Source organism: Podarcis tiliguerta (assembly GCF_965153285.1).
Source record: "Podarcis tiliguerta genome assembly, chromosome: Z".
NCBI lineage: Eukaryota > Metazoa > Chordata > Lepidosauria > Squamata > Lacertidae > Podarcis > Podarcis tiliguerta.
In genome coordinates, this window is record NC_139553.1 from 45,353,947 (window position 1) to 45,377,884 (window position 23,938).

Below are 23,938 nucleotides of genomic sequence, written 5' to 3' on the forward strand. Positions count from 1 at the left end.
TTGGAAGTGGTTTATTGCAGCGTGCTTCTCTGCTCAGTGTGAAAATGGGGTGGGGTGGGGTTTTTTGCAGAATTGCAGCTGAATCCTTTGCCTTGTACCTTATGTAAACCCTCTTACTTGATCTCCCATGCTAAGTTTGGATAATTGGCAGGAAACTGCACAGGGGAATTTCGTAACTCAAAAGAGAGGTGCTTTCTGTTTTTAAGGCTGTTACGATGTTGCTAAGCAGACTACTAAAAATGTTTATTGACTAATGGATCTGCACCCCGCCCAAAAAAAACCCACCAAGGGCATTATCCATTATTTATTTATTTGAATTTATATGCCACTTTTTATCCAAAGATCCCAGGGCTGAGCACTACATTAAGAACCTAATTTATGCAATACAATAATTACCGTATTTTTCGCTCTATAAGATGCCCCAGACCACAAGACGCACCTAGTTTTTGGAGGAGGAAAACAAGAAAAAAAATATTCTGAATCTCAGATGCCAGAACAGCAAGAGGGATCGCTGAGCAGTGAAAGCAGCAATCCCTCTTGCTGTTCTGGCTTCTGGGATAGATGCGCAGCCTGCATTCGCTCCATAAGACGCACACACATTTCCCCTTACTTTTTAGGAGGGAAAAAGTGAGTCTTATAGAGCAAAATATATGGTAAAAAGTGAAATCCACAGCATAATGATGTAATAATCATAATAAGTCACTGTCACCAACAGTATATCTGGAACCTATTCATAAGAACAAAAGAAGAGTCTGGATGCTGGATCCATCCCCCCCTCTAGTCCAGCATCCTGTTCTCACAGTGGCTGATCAGATGCTGTGGCACTATGGTCTAAACCACTGAGCCTCTTGGGCTTGCCGACCAGAAGGTTGGCAGTTCGAATCCCCGTGATGGAGTGAGCTCCCGTTGCTGTGTCCCAGCTCCTGCCAACCCAGCAGTTTGAAAGCATGCCAATGCAAGTAGATAAATAGGTACCATTGTGCAGGGCCGGATTTAGGTTTGATGAGGCCCTAAGCTACTGAATGTAATGGGGCCCTTTATGTGTCCAGCTGTCCTTTGTCAACAGCAAATTGTTGCTGTTTTTTGTGTTGAATATATGCTATATGGTAATTTATGGACCTATACAGCATAAAACACTGTTGCTGTATGTAGGTTTTATTTGTTTTTTATCTTATATTTTGGAAATGTATATCCAGGTGTTTTTTCCTTTAATTTTTTTGGGGACCCCAAGAGAGTGGGGCCCTCAGCTATAGCTTGTTTAGCTTATATGTAAATCTGGCACTGGCACTGTGGTGGGAAGGAAAACGGCATTTCTGTGTGCTCTGGTTTCTGTCACGGTGTCCCATTGTGCTAGAAGCACTTTGGTCCTGCTGACCACATGACTCAGAAAGCTGTCTGTGGACGAACGCCGGCTCCCTCGGCCTGAAAGTGAGATGAGCACCACAAACCCATAGTCACCTTTGACTGGACGTAACCGTCCAGCGGTCCTTTACCTTTACCAGGGAAGCCCATGAGCAGAAGCTGAGCACCTCAGTCTCAGGCTAGAAGTAACAGGCATTTTGAGAGTGGTTATGTTTAACACCAAGGTCCAGGTTCGTCTGTAGAAAGCAAGCTAGTCAATTACAGAATCTGGTTATGTGGCCATATCCCAAATTCAGAGTTGGAGATTAGGGATGAACAGACTGGTATTCCGTTATTGTTCTGACATTCTGATATTTCTTGGGTTCTGATATGTTTGAATTCCATCAGGAATAAATGTTTTTGTAATGTTGGCATTTGGATTCTGAACATATGTCCTCAGTGCAATACTTAATAAAAACAAAAACAAAAAAACAACAACTGTATTTGCATGGAAAAACAGAGAAAAGTGACTTTTATTGTTGCTAGGTTTTTTTTAAAAAAAGCCAAAGCAACGAATCTCCAAAAAAGAGAGCCCGCAATCACAGAGCCGAATAATCCTAAACAGCTATTAAAAACATAAATATATGCCAAATGCAATGCCAAAACCCTTGAAATATGACTCAAGAAAAAACACAGGTTACAGCATTTTGAGTTCAGTTCCAGTAAGCGTATCCCATAAAGTGGAACCTCAAAAAGGGGGGGGGGAGAGTCCTGCAGAGGTGGATTTCTTCTGCGTCATCCACGAGTTTTTCTGTAATCCTCACAAGTTTATACTTTCACGGTGCACTTTTATACTTGTCTACCCATTGAGTTCTATGGGATTTATTTCCAGGTAAATGTGCAGCTTAAATGTAGTGGTGAATGGGGATGAATCTCCACTGATTTCTCCTGGCGAAGTGGCAATCACACTTCTGGAGCTGAAGCAGTATTGTCTCACCCACCCAACCTGATATCATAATTTGACATGATTTTATTGTGCTCACCATGTATATATGCTTAATGTATTTGTAAACTGCACTGAGATCTTTCAGGTGGTAAGCAGTCTATAAATGGCAATAATAGTAAGTGCATTGAATCTATGCCCGTAAAATATGAGGTGCGACTACATAACAGCAAATGGTAAATATGTATTGAGGATGGAAGGGGAGCTTGGAAAGAAGATAGTGTTTTGTTTTCACTTAAACAAATGATTGCAACCAAAGTGTTTTGCTTGCAGCTGGTGTGTAAGGGTGCTTTGAGCTATTTTGAGTGCGAGGTTGATGTTTGCACCTGCTGTTAGTGCTGGTTGTTTCTTTACTGGGTTGAGGTTGTGCAGTGCAATGCATGTTATTATGATGTAGTCAGGAATGAGTGGGTGGAAGTAGTTTTATATCCTCCAAGGCAGGGCCGCCCCACCCATTAGGCAAGGTGAGATGACCACCTCAGGAGGCAGGATCCGATGGGCAGCAGATCCAGCCTCCAAGGAATGAATCACCCGCTGCTGCTGCTGTCAAGTGAAAGAACTGCACTGGCTGCAGATGGGGTACCAGCCAAATTCAAGGTGTTAATTCTAGCAAATAAATCCCTAGGAGGCCTGGGACTCAAGTACCTAAAGTGCACCTTCTCCCTTATCATCCATCTCAGATCTTACAATGAGGACTTGGTAGTAGTTCTGCCACTAGGGTTGACTAGTTGATGTTAACCCACAACAGGGCCTTTTGGGTGGTGGTTCCCCATTTGTGGAATGCCCTCCCTGTGGAGGTGCATCTGCCTCCTTCACTACTGGCTTTGAGGAGAAACAGAATAACATTGCTGTTTACCAGGACATTTGATGGTTTGAAAGACACTGTTCCAAGCAACCCTGAGATTCTTGCCTGAGATATTTTTTTAAACTGTTTTATCCTTGCCATGTCTGCCAGCCTGCGCTCATTCAGGATGAATTATTGTTATTGTTATTATTGGCAAAAGATTTAATCACCTCCCTGGTGTTACCTAGGGCTTGGGCTACTGGCTTGGGCTTCACTGAATCTGCTGGGAGAAGATAAATGCAGAGGTTTCTGGTGCATATAGCTACCGATTGACTTTCTGTGCAGCATCAGCTATGTTCAGCCCAGGACTTCCCATCTGCTCTTCTCTAGAGCTTCTTTTCATAGGCTGTAGGGGAGGAAGAAAATTCTAAGGCAGGGAAGGTTGAAAACCTTTGTTCCCCCTGATATTGTTGGACTACAACTCCCAGCATCCCTAGCCAGCATGCCCAATGGTAAGGGTTGATGGAAATGGTGGCTCAGCAGTACCCGGTGAGTCAGGGGTTCCCCTGGGTACAGTACTGGACTGGGAGTGACAAGATCCACTCACCCACAAAGACCTCACCTACCTCAATGGGTTCTTGTTGTGAGGATAAAATGGGAAAGGGTTAAGATGAGCAGTGGATGCCATCTCATGCTCCTTAGGAGAAAGGATGGGATGAAAATGCAATAAATCAGTGGACATTAGCAATTGCCGACAAATGGAACTTCCATGTGCCATAGCAGCCTATCTCTGACTACTATATCTTGGAGGGGGGAGAGCAGGACAAGGTGTTGCCTTCATGGGGACACCAGAGGCATCTAGCTAGCCACTATTGAAAACAGGACCCTGCAGTAGATGGGCGTGGGGCTCTTCTTAAATTCTTGGAGAGTTAGAATCCGCTTAACTGTACACCTTTGAAAAGGATTGCTTTATGCAGTGACCTTATCATTTGCCTTATTTTAAAGGAAAGGGACCTGATGAATAAATGATCTTGGACTTAGGAGGTTGGTAGGTTTTTTGTGTGGTTTTTTTTTTAAGGAAATGGCTTCTTCCCCCCTCCCCCCCCCCCTTGCTAATTGGAAGTTTATTTTTCTCATTCCATTCTGACAGTTTGCTCAGGTTCGCCCGTGCCCCAGCGCATAGCAATTAGCATGCCGGGCTCCTCCAGCAAGGAGCCTTCCGCAGCTCAAGTGAAAGCAGTGGCGCGGTGGCTGGTTATGGAGCCTGCTGATCCGTAATCGGGAATGGGGTGGAATTAAGGCTGTGGAGTGTGATGAATGTGTGGGCTGCCAAGGCTTGTGTTTGACAGATAGATCTTTCTAGAGATTTCTCACATCTGCAAATTGCAGCCAAAAAAAGATGCTGCTGGTAGAATCGCAAAAAAGAAAAGGTGGGGGGGGACAGAGAGAGCTCCCCGGCAGAGAGAAGCAGCTCAAGTGCAACTGACTCAATGATTGTAGGAGCATCAGAAGCCACCTTATACTGAGTCAGACCATTGGTGCATCTAGCTCAATATTGCCTATGCGGACTGCCAGCAACTCCCCAGAGTTTTGCATTCAACTCTGCCTGGAGGTGCCTGAATTGAACCTGGAACCTTCCACATGCAACACGTGTGCTCCACCACGTGGCTGCAGCTCTTGCTCTCAAAAAGAAGCTAGGAGTCTAGTCCACATTGTTATTACTTAAGAGGGAACAGAGGAAGCTACTGGCTTACATTGAGTCAGACCATTGATCCATATTTTCTGCACCCACTATCAGCGGTTCTCCAGGATTTCAGACTGAAGGCATTCCTCCCTGGAGATGCCAAGTGCTAAGGTTGTGTCCTTCTGAACACAAAGCATTTGCTCAGCCATGGAAGTGTGGCTCTTCTACATTACGCAATCTCTGTGAGCTACTTTTGCACATTACAGGTGGGCTTTGGTGGCAGAGCTTTGGTTCAATGGAGTGGCTGTCTTTGGCCTTGGACTTAATGGCCTCATGGGGCTGGATTTTAGACAGCTATGTGCAACTGTGATTTCACTCGCAACCCTCACTATTTCAATTTCTCTTCTTCCTTCCTTCCTGCTCCACCCCACCCTGTGCCATCCTTTGCTTTATCATTTCTGCTTGATAGACTTGTGCAAAGCACAGACAAAAAGAAAAATGTTGCCACCCCTGAATTGTTTCTTCAAATGAAATAATTTGAGCCTGTGCAGTTTTGCACCTTAGCTTAAATCATAGCACAATCAGGACTAGGGGAGTAAAATGGCAAGCAGGATTTTCCTCAAAGGCCTCAGGTGTACTATGCATTTAAAATAGCATGATGCCACTTTAACCAGTCATGACTTCCCCCAAATAATTATGTTAAGAGTGTTGAGAGTTGTTAGGAGATCCTCACAAAGTCACAATTCTCAAAATTCCCTTGGGAAAGGGATTGGAAATCAAACTGCTCTGAGAACTGTAGCTCTGTAATAAGAGTCTTCTATCAACTTGCAGCACCCTTAACAAACTACAGCTCCCAGGAATATTTGGGGGGAAGCTGCAACTGGTTAAAGTGGCATGATACTGCTTTAAAGGTGCGGAAGGTGCTAACAATAGTGCATTAGTTGTAGAGTCATACTGTCTGCAGATCGTTCCACCTCCATTAGTTCTGGTGTCTGGAGGAGCCATATCACAACAAAAACAGTCAAACAACCCGCAGAATGTTTGTCGTTTGAAAATTTATGGGGTTTTAGCAGGAAGTTAAAGGATATGCAATGATTGGAAATGAAGCAGTTTGTCCACAGTGAAACCTTAGCAGGCACAGACAGTATGGAAAGAGGGGCTGTGTTTGACCAGCCCTAAAGTGCAAGTAGATCAAACGGCATTTCCGTGCGCTGCTCTGGTTCGCCAGAAGCGGCTTAGTCCTGCTGGCCACATGACCCGGAAGATGTACGCTGGCTCCCTCGGCCAGTAAAGCGAGACGAGCGCCGCAATCCCAGAGTCGGTCACAATTGGACCTAATGGTCAGGAGTACCTTTACCTTTACCTTTATAATATCATGAGCACAAATCTTTCTGAATGCACAATAAAGAGGACCTCAGGAGGGGCCCTTCTTGAGTGTAATATTAGAGAATTGGCAGGAATCTTCTTTCCTTGGAGGGAGAGTTGCATGCATTTCAAGAGACTCAAGGGGAGAAAAATCCCAGCTGCCTTTTTACCCTGTGCTTGTGCAGTACAGGCAGAAGAGCGATGTTTCAATTGTTCCAGCCAGGAATTCGCTTGTCGAAGGGATGTTTCTATATGAAGCCAATTATCTCCCTCTAAGTAAGGGAGGGTTTTACCCTGGTTTTTCTTTTCTTTTTTTAAAAAAAAATCCTCTGGATTCATTCTGCAATAGGTCATTGCAGAGTCGACACTGCAAACAATGTCTGCACAAGTTCCATTTCTGTTGCTTTCTTCCAGATGCAAACCCGTGACTTTGGCAGTGGTTTGGGCAGTGAACATTTCCTGTCTTGTACTGGTTTATCCAACTCAAAACTGTCTGCAGTGACTGGTGGTAGCTCTGTGGGATCTTTCCCTCACCTACCTGAAGGTGCCATTGGAGATTAAGCCTGGGGCATCGAAATGAGGTGTCCAACCACTGAGCTATGGTTCATTGGCTCTTTCTGAGCTTCTCTTGTGCTGGTTACCATAGAATCATAGAATTGTAGAGAGGGTCATCTAGCCCAATCCCCTGCAATGCAGGGAACCTGCCTGCAGGGCCACTTGTTTTTTGCACAAAACAGACAAAGCAAAGTGGGAAGGAGCATTGTTTTATGCAAAGGAGCACCTGAGCCCATGTAAGGCTAACATTCCCATTACAAAGCTGACCAGAAATATGCAGCTAAAGAACCAACTGGCCACTTCCGCTCAATGTGTGAAATTCAACCTAATCAAATCTCCCCTCCCACCATGTTCCTTCCTTCTTGATTACATTTGTATCCCACCTTTCCTTCAAGAAGCTTAAGATGGCATATGGGGTTCCTCCCGCCACTCCCCCATTTTATCCTCACAATAACCCTGTGAAGTAGGTTAGGCCAGGAGACAGCCACTGTCCCAATGCCACCCAGTGAACTGCACTGGCTCTTGGTGGCTTTTAATACATTCAGTGGTGTTTCCTTCCCCTCTTGTCTTTCCTCTTCCTTTGGCATTTTCTGTTTTTGAGAATTTCATGCAACTTCTGTGCATTTCATTTCATTTCATTTCAAAACAACAAACCTACCCACCCCCAAATCACATTCAGAGTAGTAAATGAAAAGCCAGTGACAGTCTAGAATTGATCAACTGCACGCCCACACACTCCTTTTGTCATTGCGAGGCTGATGCTTGCAGCTTTTGAGATGGTTCAAAAAAGATAAGAAAAAATCCCTCCCCCCAAAAACTCGGTGCTAGCACAAAGGAAAGGAAGATCTAACGTAACAGAGAGAGCAAACCTCGTTCTGCCCCTGCCTTGCTAAAGCAGCTCCAAATGGCCTCAAAAATGGATCTGATTTGAATTGAATAATGCAAGAAGTGGCACATCAGCAGAGGTGAGGGTTGCCACATGCCCAGTCATGTTCTGCCCCATCAGAAATCTCTCTAACACTGGATCAAATGGGCATCCTTAGAATTTATCCGTTCTCTCTTCTGTAAGATTAAATAAGAACAAATTCCTGTGGTTCCCTGTGGGGGAAAGTTAGGCCAGGGTCAGGCACCATTTTAAACCCTGAACAGCCTTTTTTTCGGGGCGGGGCCTGCATGTCTGTAGTAGATGGAGCTGGAAGTAAAATTGGGTAAGGGGCTGAAGGTAAAAATAATGGGCAGAGCATCCAGTACAACGGTCACTCCCTAGGCTACGTTCCAGGCAGGTGAAAGCCAGAGGATTCTGCACACTCTTTTCTCCATCTAGGCAAGCAAGAGGCATGGTCACCAGCCAAGAGCACTTCCAGCCAAGCCAAAGCAAGGCATAGAGGAGGGGCAGTGAGAGATGGGAACTGAGAACAAACCTGACAGACAGATAGGGAGCTATGGGGAGCCACATTTGGTCCTGGACCAGAGGTTCTCCACCCTGGATCTAGGCCTTTCGTGGACTGTGGGAGCAAAGGTTATCCAGATCTGTGTGTGTTTTGCTCCCCGACCAAGTACCTTATAGGAATGAGAGAAAGATTCAGTTCACATTAAAAGTGAATCCCTCTCATTTGCAATATGCAACCCAAAACATGGTCATCCTCTAAGAGATGCGCCTCTCTGAATTTTGCAATGCAGTTCTCCAGTCAAGTTGTGTGTACAAAAATGCACATACTATGTTCAAGTTGTACATGCAAATGCATATATTAATGAAAGTAGTACACACAAAATGCAATGTATTTGGGGACTTGCTTTGTGCATTAGCCAAATTGCATGCAAAAATATGTGTTCAGGCACACCTCACATTATTATGTTTTGCCTTCTTGCACTTTGCAGATATTTCTCCTAATGGGGACATGGGTGCAGCTGCAGGCAGCCTGGCCGCTTCTGGGAAGGAAGCCCACCCCCTCCACCACTGCCCCTCTTCTGGCCAAGGGAGTGGAGCTGGCTATGGCTGGAGCCAGGTTTTTTGCCTCCTGCCCCTGCAGCCAAGGGCCATGGCTTAATGGACTGCAGTATAGTATAAACATAACTTTTCACTGGAAAACAAAGAAACAAACAAAAAAGTGTGGCTCACTTTATTGGAATATTTGCTTTATTGCAGTGGTCTGGACCTGAACCAGCAGTATCTCTGTGGTATGCCTGTATATTGTATTATTGCATTACAGTTTGAATTCCATAGAGTTGAAATTGTAATATAATAAAATACAATATAAGAAGCAATAAATATGCAGTTAGAAACCAGGGTTGATATTTAACATGATCACCATCTCTCTTCTTCAACCACAAATCCACAGATGGCATGGACCACCTAAATGAAGTTTGCAGGGCACTGGTGGACCAAGGATCACAGTTTGGGGACCCTTATCCAAGAAAGTTAGGCAACCAGGAGTTTGAACCACCACATGCATGCAGACAACCCCACTAGGTCCATTGTTTTCATTATACATGCATTTGCAAATTCATCTGAGCTGCGCATGGCTTTGAAATCCTTCATGGATAAGAATTATCTCTGCAATGCATAATGGAGCAGTGAGAGAGAGATATATCATAAGTGCTTGGGGGGTGTGTGCAAGGATCTTCACCCCCCCCACTCCCCACTGCCCAACACATCCAAATCCTCCATAAAGGAAACTCTGAATTATGTGTCAAACACACACACACACAAACTAATGCTGCACTCTGAATAAACAAGCCAGACTGCAACATTCATTTCAATTGCTTCATTTGAGACCTGGAAGAAATTGCTATATTAGTTTTGACCCTTTGAGTACTATTTATTACTTTTAATTGTACAATTAATAGCTGACATTAAAAGAAAACTTAAATGCAAATAACAAGAACAGCCAGATATCAATCAGAAAAGCAAAGTTAATTGTCTCCAAATTAAACTGATAATGAGAAGATCTCTCCACATTAGGATGTCTTTGTCCAATATAATCAATAGGCATCAACAGCACCTATTGGGAGGGTCAGAAATGGTGGAGATGAGCATCTGCAAACCCTGGAAACAGGTCATATGGCAAAATGTTCAGTAGGACTGGCTCTGTTGATCGGCTGCTTCAATTTCTGTGGGATTTTCTTTTTCCCCAGTGGTCAGGTATTTATTTTTTACAATTTCTCATGTAATTTTTTTCTTATGACAGTGGTGTCACAAGACACAGAAAGTTGCCTTGTACTCAGTCAGACCACTGGTCTGTCTAGCTCAGTATTGTCTGTGCTGACTGCCACAAGCTCTCCAAGGTTTGCTACTGAAGTCTCTCTTAGCTCTACCTGCAGATGCTGGGGATTAAATGTGGAATCTTCTGCATACAAAACAGATGCTGTGCCACTGAGCCATGGCCCACATTACAGCCGTATGAACATTTGCATACCGATAGTAGACACTTTGGATTTCCCTCTGCATGTGAAGACAGGCTTTGAATGGGCAACATCAGTAGTGGGTCCAACAACCAAGAAGGTGGTTTCTGCATGGGCTGCATGTGAGGGGCAGATGGGGCTTGTCCACCTGGGAAGTTAGCTCATCAGGGAGAAGGAAAATTCTGATCCTGAACCTCTGCTGGGTTGTGGGGTATCTTCAGGAGAAGAAAAGGCTAAGGAGTAAACCCTACACAAATCTGGAGAAGAGTCCCTAAGGCAGTTGGGTGGCACCTTGTATGCCTCCTTCCAGCCACTCCTGCAGCCAAGCTGATGCCAAATTGTATTGCTCTGCTTTCCTTTGGACAGCATCAGCGAGGCCAAGACAGGGTCTTGTCATCTGGGCAGCTCAGGAACGTTCTCCATACACACTGCCCGAGCTTGTGAGCTGGAGAGTTCACATTGGTGCTGCTAGGGCAGTGGTTTATCTCCCCCCACCCGAGGCATACTCCATTGTCTCTTGAGACAGACAGAGGCCAACAAAGCAGACCCTTCCCAACATATCACAGTGAGCTTAGCAGATGTCTTTCAGATAGCCTGGTCCCAAGTTGTTTAGGGCTTTAAGTCAAGAGGAATACATTAGAAGCTGACTTGGTAGCAAATCAATGCCGGTGCAGTTTGTCCAGCAAAGACATAGTATATCCCATATAAAGCCCCTCTAAGAAGCCAGCATAGCACATTCTGCATTAGCTACAGCTTCCAAATCAACTTGTAACATAAACATGTTGAAGCAATACAATATGGAGGTTACCAGAGCATGGATCACAGCAGTCTAACCCTGTCCAGGAATGGTCATGGCTGCCATACTAACCAAAGCTGGTAGTAGCCACCCTTTCCCACCAAGGCAAGGCTGCCCCACTCATGAGGTGGACTGAAACAGCCACCTCGGACTGCAGAATCCATGGCAGTTCCCCTGTTGGCACCCTGGGGCAGCTTCTAGCGAGATCTCATGAGATTTTTCTGGAAGCCACGGCCACTGAGCAATCCTAATAAGCAAGGCTTCAGTAGGGGAGGTGACACCTTCTCATTTGGCCTCAGGCGGCAAAATGGGACGGGTCACCCCTGCACCAAGGTGACTTGGGCCTGAAAGAGATGGATCCAAGAGCACCCCCAAACTATGCATATGGAAATCCAAAAGTGTCTTCAGGAAGGGGATGTTTCAGATCTTCTGTCTTAAGTTTCTTCAGGATTTGGCTACTTAATACTTCTTTTAAAGAGGTCTGTGCCACAACCCCCCCCCCCCCCGAGGAACTTGCAGCCTCCTGAATCCTGTCAAGCATCCCCACCCTATTAGATAAAATAAACCAAGAAGGTCAAGGGATTAGCCAGAGAGAGGATTAGTCAATCTGGCATTGTCCTCACCCTTCATCTGCAACAACTGAAAGATGAATTCAGAATAAGGCAACTCAGAATAAGGCAAGTTCCTCTACCCAAGGCTGCAATATTATCCACACTTAGCTATGTTGAAACACCATTAAACACAGAAGGACTTAACTCGGGGTTACGCATTTGCAGGAGTTGGCTGCGAGTTGTCCTTCCAAAGCCATTACTGTTGACAGATGTTGACTTTTCTGCAGCATGGAAGCAGATCTGGAAAGTTTATCCTCTCTCTTAATTTTGTAAATACACATTGGCAGGGAGTAGTGGTGGTGGAAAAATATCCACAGCGTTCAGCTCGAGAAAGCATTAATTTAATAATGCCAATTTGCTCAATTAAGTGAGGAAAACATATTTTTGTATTTGCAAATTCTGTCCTGTTAATATATATCTCCCCCTCCCCTCCTTGTTGGCATGTGTGCACATTCTGCTTCACGTTTAATCTTGTTTGCCTTGAAATTAAGTTTTTCTGTGGCTTCCGATTTAAATAACAAATTCCAGCTTTCTGTTGGCTTTAATTTTTTGCTTTTGAAACCGTGACATTTCTGACGATCATAGTCCTGTGAAATTATTTATTTTTATTTTTTGGGTAGAAATTAAATGTGCAAATGAGCATGATGGTGATTTAGGCAGAGGAAGACTATGGTCTGCAAACACAGCTCTTGTTGGGAAGCTGGTTAACGGATTTGCCACAAATAGATATCAGCTCTGAGCCTGCTGTCGGAGCTTCAAAACTAATATTTCTGTGCTGACTTCCCTTGGTGTGTTAAGAAGCCGGAAGAAAATGCTCTCTAAGAATGTGAGAAGAGCCCTGCTGGATCAGCCCAAAGGCCATTCTAGTCCAGCTAGAATGTTATCACAGTGGCCGACCAGATGACTTATTCAGGAGCCCTCTAGCAGAATGTGAGTGCAACGGCACTCTCCCCAGCTGTACTAGTGTGCAACTGGTATTTAGAGGCTCTGAGAGGGGAGGAAGAACATTGCATTATCCTCCATGAACTTCTCTGACCCTCTCTTGCAGCCATCCAAGATGGTGGCCATCGCTGCATCTTGTTGGAGCAAATTCCAAAGGCTTAATTATCTGCTTTGTGGATACGTTTTTCCTTTGATCTGTTCTGAATCTTCTAACATTGGATTTCCCTGTGTCCTAGCACTGTGAGAGGGGGAGGAACCCCCCCCCCCGTCTGCTATCTTCACACCATGCCTACTTAAATACAGTGGTACCTCGGGTTACATATGCTTCAGGTTACATACGCTTCAGGTTACAGACTCCGCTAACCCAGAAATATTACCTCGGGTTAAGAACTTTGCTTCAGGATGAGAACAGAAATTGTGCTCCAGTGGCGCGGTGGCAGCAGGAGGCCCCATTAGCTAAAGTAGTGCTTCAGGTTAAGAACAGTTTCAGGTTAAGAACGGACCTCCGGAATGAATTAAGTACTTAACCCGAGGTACCACTGTACATGCCCTTCTTCTCTCTCCTCTTTTATTCTAAACTAATGTGGCCTCTAGATATTGTTAGATTACCCCATCCCTGGCCATTGGGGGCAATGAGAGTTGTTGTTGTCCAATGACCTCTGGAAGTCACCACACTGGCTACTCCTGAATCTATACCTTAAAAGTAGGAGTTCACTTGTTTGGGAAAATATGCACAGTGTAGTCATCAGAGGGTGGGTGCCTCACAATATGCCCATTCTAATTATTGGTAGGGGTGGATCAGCCTATTTATATGCTCCTGACATGAATGCACTTCCATTTCTTGATGCAAAACTGGGCTCCTAGATATCTTCAACTTTTATTTGAAACTGTGGGCCTGGTTCTCTTGACTGGCATTTCTTCTAAAGTTTCAGTATACTAACTGCTTGGGGTTGTTGGCCATTTTAGATCTCCTGCTCCTCTTTGGTTGCTAATTTCATTTCTTCATTTTTGGCTAACCATTGCCTTTATCAAGACATATCTGTTTCTGTAAGATGGGACATTTTCCAATTTTGCTGGTGTAAGAGATGGTCATTCTCACCATTTACCTTGTGGTATTGATATTGGTATGTCAAAGCATTAGTAAATGTCATGACATTTTCCATTAATCCTCTTGATCCGGTGTCTCACTAATGAGACTGAGAGATGAGGCCAGGGTGGGGAAACCTTTTTTCAGACTGAGAGTCACATTCCCTCCTGGGAAACCACCACATACCAATGGTGGGCAGGGCCAGAGGTAAAAATGGGTGGAGCAATGGGTGTGGCTCTTGCTTTTTTAGAGCCGGTTGCATTCCAGCCACACAAAATTTGGAGGTTTCCATGCACACCAAGACATCTCTCCATCCTTCATCCAGGCAAGCAAGAGGCATTCTCATAGCTCAACACATTCCAGCCAGGAAAAAGCACTCAAGAAGGGTGTGGAGCAAGGCTGGCAGTGGACACAGCCTGGGGAGAAGGCATTGCCTGCAAGAGTACCAAAGGCCACATAGAATCTCCAGAGGGCCACATTTGGCTCCCAGTCCTGACAATCCCCGTCCCTAGGCCGGGCAAATTGGGCTGCATTTGAATCTACAAAGTGTGAGCTTACCAGGGGCCCAAACAAGCCAGTCAACGGGCTCCCCATGTGACCACAATGTGCAAGCAGTTTTCTCCAGGAAAAAGTGGAAATGTTTTGTTTGCGAGTTTTCTTCTTCCTCTGGATTAATCTTTAAGGAGATTTGAGCAGTCCCAGAGGGAGGGTAAACAAGTCGTGCCGTTATTTAGATTGGTATCTCTTGCAAGCTTGCAAGCCACTGTTGCTTTCTCTCCTTTTGAAGGCTTAATTACCTGTTGGCCCATTTTTCAAAAGCATGCCACATCAACGCCACTATCTTTCATCTCTTTCCTCTTCTCCTCATAAATATTCTTTCTTGGGTGTCAATGGAGGCTCTTGCCATGACAAACCTTTATCTTTTCTAATATTGGACTCCTCTTGATCTTTTCTGATATTACAAGGCAGCACGTGGGGGTGGGAAATCTTCTGGCAGCTCCTACATAAATTGTTGTCATGATAGAGCCTTCTGTTTTATTTATTCATTTAAGAGAGTAAGAGGAGTTTAGCTGGATTGGGACCAAAGGCCGCCCCCTCCCCCAGGCCACTATCCTGTCTCATAGCAGCCCAACAGGATTTATCTGTGAAGCCCACAAACAGAATCCAAGTGCAACATCGCTATCCACAACTGTGATGCCCAATGAAACAAAAATATAATGCAAGTCCCACTGGATCAGGCCAAAGGCCCATCCTTGTCTAGTATCCTGTACTCATAGTGGCAAGCTAGAAGCCTATCATAAGCTCACAAGCAGGACCTGAGTGCAACAGCGCTCTCCACGCTTCATATATGCAAGGAGGCAGGCATCCTCTGTCACTGGAGGCAGAACATAGCCATTGTTGTTGGTTCATTTATTTGCTTACATTTATTTAGTTATTGTCAGTTTTTAACCAGCTCTTCATCAGATGATCCTGGGGCCGGTTGATATTTGAAATGATAGCAATAAGCCAGAAAAAATAAGAGCAAGCAAAATGAATGTAATAATCATATTATTATTATTTTTTTTAAAAAAAACCCACAGCTAATTTCAGCAACAAACTAGGATCCTAGGATCACTGGTGTTGTGTGCGCGCATACACACACACACACACACACACACATATATATATTTCAAACGTTCAAAAGTTATGCATTTCAGTGAGATGTCACAAACCAAGACCAGGTTCGATATTCTCCCCTTTACATGTTTCTGGGAAATGGGTGGAAACAGGTGGTGGTGAAATTGTTTCCGTGTGTGTGTGTTTGTGTGTAAGTGTAATCAGATGCCAGTGGAAAACCCAGAAGCAGGACCTGAGCACAACAGCTCTCTCCCCACTTGTGACATCCAGCCATTGGTATTCAGAGACACAGTGGATCTGATAGTGGAACATAGCCCATTGCGGCTAGTAACCATTGATAGCATTCATCCTCCCTGAATTGGTCTAATGCTCTTTTAAAAGCCATCCAGGTTGGTGGCTATCAGCGTTTTGTCTAGCATTGTGAAATGGGGAGGAAATGCATTATGAAAAGTTCCATTATGAAATGGAAAAATGGACATGGAAAAATGGACATGGAAAAGCCTTTGAAAACTTTCTGGGTTTTTTTTTGGGGGGGGGGGGGAATCCCCAACACTGCACAGCCCCAAGCTAATCAGGCCTTAAAATATAATAATAAAACCTTTGCCAAGAGGCAGTTGGTGCCATCTTTTCTTTTTTTTTAGCACAGGTGCTATATGTGTGCAGTAATATGTGTTTTAGCGATCAATCTGTCTGCCTGATGTGAAAAGGCAGCCCCCGAGTTTGAACAGTACTGGAGTTCTTTCATCATCGACCAAGGCTGTTAGATCTTTGGGGAAAGCCCTTCCATTTACTGAACAGCTTTGAGCTTTCAGAGGAGTTGGCGGTTTCAACCATTGCAAAAGAGCTGGTTAGGTCTCTCTCTTCTCTTCTCTTCTCTTCTCTTCTCTTCTCTTCTCTTCTCTTCTCTTCTCTTCTCTTCTCTTTCTCTAGTAAAAAATGCTGGAAAGGGCTCTTTCACATAGACCAGATTCCAGATCCATCTGAGGGGTTATTATGCAGAGCAGCACGGTGAAGAAGCTTAAAGTAATCAGATACGTACTTGCTTTGTTTGAACAAAAGGTCTGGCTAATTGCCAGTTTGGAGCACCAGGCAGGGCAAAGAATTATGGGTGGCAAATGGAACTTGCTGGGCCTTTTCTCTTTAGAACAGAAGTTTGGTTTCTGCTACTACTAATATTCAACTGGTTAAGTGGATGATCTGAGGTCGTATCAACACATCCTTTACAACTCTCAGTACCCCTAACAAACCACCGTTCCCAGGATTCTTGAGAGGAAGCCACAACATCTAAAGTGCTACACGAGTGCTTTATATGTACTGGGTGAATGTGACCTGTTCTGATATAAGACTGATGTTCTCACAAAAACTTAAGAGCAGCCTGCAGAATCAGGCCAATGGCCCATCGAGTCCAGCATTCCGTTCTCACAGTGGCCAAACAGATGCCCGTGGAAAACTTTCAAGCAGAACCCCATCAGAAGGGCAGTCTCCCCTCCTACAGCCTCTGACTGTGGAAGCAGAGCATAGCTATCTTACTTAATGGTCATTTATTGCCTTGTCCTCCATGAATCCATCCAATCCTCTTTTAAAACCATCCAACTGGGTGGCCATTTCTTCCAGTGCTGGTTGGCCTGCCCTAACAGTCAGGCTGTGGAGTTTGGCTGCAATGTGTGTGTCTCTCTGCAGACCTCAAATAGACAATATTGGACTCCTGACAAATCATCCTCTTCTTGGAATATATGAACCTGCTCTCCAAACATGGCTCACCCATTCTAATGGTGGGTTTTCAGTGTATTGTTGTGGTTTGCATCTGTCTGTCTCAAGAGACAATAGAGTGTGCCTTCAGGGGTAAAGTCAAATCACTGGAGAACCACAGTGCCTTCCAGGGCTGCAGAGGCTGGTAACTCATAACTGCTGCCTTCCATGTTGTTTTTGCTTCGTTAGTAGCACCGAAGTGATCTCTCTGGGATGCAAGCCGAGGCAGTGTGCATGGAGGTCCTGGGATGCCCAGACAATGACCTCGCTCTCAGCCTCGTTGATGTGGTACAAGAGAAAGCAGAGCAATACATTTGGCACTAGCCTGGCTGCATGAGTTGCCGGAAGGAGGAATGCAGGGTGCCAGTCAAACGCCTTAGGGATTCTGCTCTGGATTTGTATGGGGTTTACTCCATAGTCTTTTCTTCTCCCAAATATATTCCACAAGGCAGTGAAGGATTAGGATCAGAGTTCTCCTAGCTGGGCTACTTTCCCAGGTGGACAAGCCCCATATGCCCTTCACTTCTCTCTACAGCATGTTCAATAACTGCCTTCTTGATCGTTGGACCCACTATGGCTCTTGTCTATTCAATCTGCTGCAGCCTGCTTTCTCATGCAGGGGAAGTCCCTAACTCAACAAAGGTTTGAGACAATTTTCAGGGCTTATTTCAGGGATAGCTAAAGTGAAGGCCCCCACCCAAAGGTGGTTTCATGCACCATCCCTGACCATAGGCCTTATTGTATTGGACTGGTGGGCACTGTGTTAGCTACCCCTTGTCTATACACCCCTTATCTGTTAGTTTGTCAACTAGTCATCAATCCTCCTTCCCAGAGAACTCTGGAAACTGTAGCTCTGAGAGGGGAACAGGAAGCCTCCTGACAACTCACAGAACTAATTTCTTAGGGGATACCTTGACTCTTTGAATTGCAATTTGCTTTTATTTGTTTGTTTGTTTAAAAAAATTATTTGGTTTTTTATAATACACAAAGAAAAAGGAAAAACACCCATTACACCTACACTATACAAAAACAAATATATAAGAATATCATTCATTATATCTTTCATGGGTAGAAATAATGATTCTTCTAATTTTTTGCAGTAGATATCCGGGAGGCCATCTGGGCCCGGTGTCTTCCCTATCTTAGATCTTTGAATGGCTTGTTGCACCTCCACAGTGGTTATTGGCGAGTTCAATGTTGTTATTTTCTCCTTGGGGAGTATGGGTAATTTGTTATGGTGCTTTAAATGTATGGTGTGAATGTGGCCTTACACGGGATCAGAACTTTGGTCCATCTTGCTCAGGATTGTCTGAAGTGAGTTGCAGCAGCTCCTCCAGGCAGGTTTTCTTCCTAGCCCTACCTGGAGATGCTGGTGGTTGGACCAGGGATCTTCTGCATGCAAAGCAGGTGCTCTACCACTTAACCACCGCCCTTATCCCATTGTTGTTGACTGATCGTTAACTGACTGATGGTGGAGGCTGTCGAGGTTAACTTTTAAAGCAAAAACAAAAAAGCCTGCAAATTGCATCTCTATCAGTCTGCCACGGAGGCGGCTGGCTGTATCTTATAATTTAATCCTGATGTATCAAGAGCTGGATGGAAATGCCAACTTCATGTTGTTCTTTTTATAAAGACACTTTTAGCTCAGTGGTCATGCTGTGGTAATGGGATCCTGCTTCTTGATAATGTGCAAGTAGCAAAGGAGTGGGTTGCTGAGTGACTGAGAGTAGTCACTCGATGGAGATAATTTTCACGAAGAAAACCCCTGAGGGTTCAACAGGACATTTGGCTGCCTTCAGATTCTGCACTATATGGGCATTTCCAAAAATAAACTTGCAGGGCAGGGGAGAATACTTTGCTCACCAAAGGTCCCCAGTTGAATCCCTGGCACTTCTTCATAGAATTATCAGGAACGGCACTTCTCTGCTTAAGATATTGGGTAGCTGCTGACGGTCAGAATAGACTATACTGGGCTAGAATAGCACATTGCCTGACCCAATATGAGGCAGACTCCTGGATGCAAAGAGTAGATAAGTGTTCCTAGAAATACCTTGGATGGATGAGTCAATGGGGGTCATCAGCTGAGGTTCCTAGAAGACTGGCTTGTCTTGACATTTGGTTTCCTGCACCACAAACATCTGATGTTGCCTGAGTTCTGTGCAGCCCTGATGACCAGTAGCCAAGGATAAAGCACGTAGCTATTAGTGTGTCCCAAAACACATAGTTATCAGCTTATGTAAGCCAGTGTGGTTAGAAAGCATTGGGCTAGAAGCTGGGAGACTAGCGTTCAAATGCCCCAATCAGTCAACAGCTACCCATGTGTCCTAAACTTATGCAAGCCCACAAAAGCATCCCACCGGGTGAAAGTTGCAGCTGCATTTCCAGCACGACTGAGCAAGGGGGCCATAAGAAGAAATTGCAAGATGAAGATGGTGTGGCTTGGCTCCTAATTTGATCATTCATCTCTGAATGGAGCAAGTGTTGCACTCTCTGCACAGCAGCAAATTACTGTACACAAGCTATAATCACCCGCGGCACGCTCTTGGCTCTGCTTCTACTGCTCTTAATTGGATGACGTACTCCACGGTGTTACTCTTCGTTCCCGCCAGCTTGCTTTAGCAAGCGTCAAGCAAAAGAAGTGCTTTGCTCTGAACCGTATGGAATGCTGTGAGCACTTTATCCTTTTTACTGAACTGAATGTACACGACAAATACATGTGTCTGAGGAGAGGAACAAGTATATTTACATGCTTTATTACATATATATGCGTGTGTGACACACTCAAACATCCTGTGGCGTGATGGGTCAGTGGGTCTGGCTGTTAACCAGAAAATTGTTGGTTCGAGCCCACCCAGGAATGGCTGTGGGTAGGATTTGTGCATTGCAGAGGGTTGGACTGGATGATCCTTGAGGTCTACAATTTTATGGTTCTATCCATATAAGTCTCACAGAAATATTCACTTGCAATATATCCCTCAAACGCAAAGATCTACGGTATTTATCAAATTTTACAAAATGTCATGTTATTTCTTTTTTGCCATAGTCTGTGCCTCCAATGTATGCATTTATTTTTTTCCATTAATGGTTAGCATACATTTCTAAGCAAAATACTCAAAGTGGTTTATAAATAATGATAATAGTTATAATAGTTAATAATGGTTTGATTTACTTAATAATTTTACTTGCTACATCAGGAGTCTCTAAGCAACTTACAACACAGGCATAACAGAAAAAAGCTAATATTGCTTTGTTAGCATGTTATGCAGAGGATACCCAAGATTTTCCCCATAAAGACCAAGCCCACCCTCATGACAGCAGCAAAGCTTAGCATCTCCAAGTTTGAGAGGACATGAAATACAGACTAATTTGAGGCTTGGCATTCAGAGCTTTGGGGCTTGATATCGATGGACAAATTAACTACTCCAACTTAACTAAATCCAACACTTTTTACTCAACTTGCTATAACTGTTACTTATGCAATGTCAAAAGAGCATGATTACAGACTGCCAGCAACACATCGGGACTTTTAGAATGGGACTTTTGTTTAATGAGGGAAATGATTCTTCTCTTTGATTTTTTTTCTAGTTCGTGTACGTCTGTGGGGGAGGGGAGGGGGCTATTTGTTTTTATGTTACGTATTTTTATCTGAAAATAGAAATAAATGGTTTTAAAAATTAGAACAAGAAGAAGAGCAGGATAGAAATGTAATAAATAAGATATAATGGAATAGAAGTCATACAGCAACCCATAGCACAGACCCATAACTGTTCATAAACAGCAAACACAGAACAGTAGAAACCATAGGTTATAAAATAATCACATTTATAAAATATAAGCAGGATAGTGTGATCCAATGCATGCTGACTACGAAGTAAGCCCCACCGAACACAACAGGCCTAACTTCTGAGAAAACATGCATAGGATTGCATTGTTGTATAAAAGTAGTAATATGAGACAAGCAACAGGAGACTAAAATATGTTTAAATCAGTCAGTTGAAAGCAAATGCCTGTTTGAGACAGTTACTTGGGGAAAGTACTGTTGCTGCTGTTAGAATTTATAAACTGCCTTTCATTTCAAGACAAAATGCCAAGCAAATCAAAGCGAACAGCAAAGAAACAAGAATAAAAACAATTATTTAAAAATTACAGCTCCCCATAATTAAAATACACACTAAAGCAACTACATTAAAGCACCCATAGCTAAAATATGTAAGAAATAAGCCCATTAAAACACATTATCAGTTAGAAAAGAACATCAAGGGAATGTTGTTCTAAACAACTGTATTGCCAAAGCTGGCGGAAAACCAGTATTGATGGCATATATAAGCAAAGGGAGGATTCCACTGCCCTGGTGTCACCTGTAAAAAAGCTGCCTACATGTTAGTTCAAACTGGTAATCATCAGCTCTGCAGAATATAAACTATGGTGGAACCAGGCTGATTATGGTTGGGTTCTAAGAATGCCACTACAGACCACCTCTCTCATACCTGCCTGCCCCATACGTAACCTGACAGTGGCAAGCCGTGGATTACAGAATAATTAGAAGGGTCCCTGAAAGTAATCTAGTCTAACTACTTGCTTAATGAATAAAATCTGAAACTGGATCAACCCCAGCAGATAGCTGTCATAGCCTCTTGAAGACTTTCAGTGAAGGAGAGCCTGCCCACCCCCTCAATGGTAATTGGTTCCACTGATGAACTGCTCTTACTGTTTATAAGTGTCTCCTAATGTTCCATCAAAATCTACCATCCTGTCACTTAAGCTCATTAAATCTATTTCTAACCTGTGGGGCAGCAGATGAGGCTGATGGCGTGGATCATAAGGCTCAAGAAAGCTAATATGGGAAATGTGAAAACAAACGCTTACTGATTGCAGTAAGTATGTCCCCATTTTGCATTTAGTATGTTAATCTTAGAAGACTCGAGATTACCAAACTCTGTCACTCCAGGGCTGGACTGAAGGTAAATCGTTTCATTTCCGATTTTTGCTGCAAATATTCTCCTTGCAGTTAGCAAATTGAAAATCAATTCAAACTCATATTTTGTTCTTGAGTCCTTCACAGTATGCTCAATTTCAGAGACTCTGGCAAACTATGGTTTGTGCAAAACACATAACATACAAACCATGGCTAAATACTAAAAAGGCAAATAGTGGCTAAGAGCTGCCTGAATTGCTTTCAGTTTTTACCTCCTCAGCTTCATAAGTATACTATCTCTAGCAGCATCTGACGGTGGAGCAATAAGCATAATTGGATTTTGTTGATTCAGAAAGTTTCCTGATTCTGTGGTCTTGATTGCAAACCATAGTTCATCAGTCCAGGCATCAAGCTAAGTTTCCCTAACTGTGGTTTCACATGATGTCTGAAAGGATTCCAAATATCATTGTATTTATTCATACACAACCTATGTCTAAAAGCTATCCATTTGTTTATTGCAGGAGTTGTCATGTCTTCTATCCATTGCTCAAGGGGGGGGGGGGGACATGGTATTATCTTTCCGATGAATCACTTGGTCTTTTGGAAGAAGTTACGGTGCAGAGAGACCATTTATGCTGACCCGTTGTCAAACCCCATATAGTTGGCATATGGTTTCAAATAATATTATCATCTGAGAATTGTAACTTTTAAAATTTAACATTCTCCTGCATGCATCTTAATGCAGAGGCTAAGCAGGCCTCTCTTGGAGATGCTTCAGATTTCCTGCAGCAGACTAGATTGCTTACAAAGCCCCCTATATGCTTCCATTGCAAATGAAAGCAAAGCTTGAAGCCCATTTCTCAAAGAAGTAAGAGCAGCACCTTGCCTTTGCTAATCACTTTGACAACTGTCCATCATTCTTTACCATTAAGCCTCATTCCCTTCCTCTTTTCTCCAAAACTCCTGTCAGCTCACAGAGGCCTCACACAAGGAATCCTTGAGAGACAGTCATGTAAATTTAAGACCACCATTTTGTCTGGCGCTCTCTTTGTTTTGTTTTGGTTTTACATCGTGGGTCTTGCAGTAGCTATTGTAGGCTTCCAAGGGCATCCAGCCTGCAGCATGCTGATAAAAGGGTATGAATAAATAATTGCAATGTAATGAGGTAGCCGGTAGATGTTGTTTTAACATCATTCAGTTGGTAAAAGACCATTTGCTCCCTGCATTCTCCCTCTAAATCTTTTTTTCAGTCTAGGCATTTCCCATCCTTGACGCAGGTCTGTTCACCCCTGTCTTCTTGCTGGTGCTCGTGATCTGATAACAAGATTCTCTTTCTGATCAATACTTCTTCACTTGAGATTTTATTATCACGCTACCTTCAGGCTGCTCCTAGAATTGGTCCGTGTGCTCCAAATTGTGTTATTTCTTGCACTAATTCTTTTGAAGGCCACTGATCTCTAAATGGGCAGGAGGAGGAGAAACCCTTTTGGCCTCTGGAAGCCTGCAAATTATCAAATGTTTCCTCCCTCCCCTTTGCATTAGCAGATGTTATGTTTGGCACATATTGATCCTTTCCCTTCCCTTCCTTTGCAGGAACATTTCACACCAGAATGCAAGTTCAAAGAGTCGGTTTTTGAAAACTATTATGTGACATACTCGTCTATGATCTACAGACAGCAGCAGTCAGGGAGAGGCTGGTACCTGGGTCTTAACAAAGAAGGGGAGATCATGAAAGGAAACCACGTCAAGAAAAACAAAGCGGCGGCACATTTCCTTCCCAAACCATTAAAAGGTAAAAAAATATCCAGGCATGCACAGAGGTCTGCAGGTGCATTGGAATGCTTGACCAAAGTGCAGGCTTTTCTGACATTAGTTGAAAATGTGCAGGGAGGAAGTGTAGTTCAGTGGCAAGCCCCCCTCTTTGCATTTGGAAGACCCCAGGTTCAATTCCTGGCACCTCCAAGTACGGCTGGGAAAGATTCTCTGTCTGAAACCCTGGATAGCAGCTGTCAGACAGTGTAAGGCATCGATGAACCAATAGTCTGATTCATTATAAGGCAGCTTCTTGTGTTCATATGGATAAGAGT

The 23,938-nt window shown here is 43.8% G+C and overlaps 1 protein-coding gene across 7 annotated transcripts in view; it reads left to right on the forward strand.

The window, feature by feature from the left end:
- Positions 1-23,938, forward strand: part of FGF13 (fibroblast growth factor 13) — a 226,775-nt gene that overhangs the window by 198,876 nt on the left and 3,961 nt on the right. For all 7 annotated transcript variants that reach the window (XM_083422517.1, XM_083422516.1, XM_083422514.1 and 4 more), the window contains one exon: positions 23,445-23,643. In XM_083422517.1, coding sequence (XP_083278643.1) covers positions 23,445-23,643 — 199 coding nt within the window. The remainder of the gene's footprint in view (positions 1-23,444; positions 23,644-23,938) is intronic.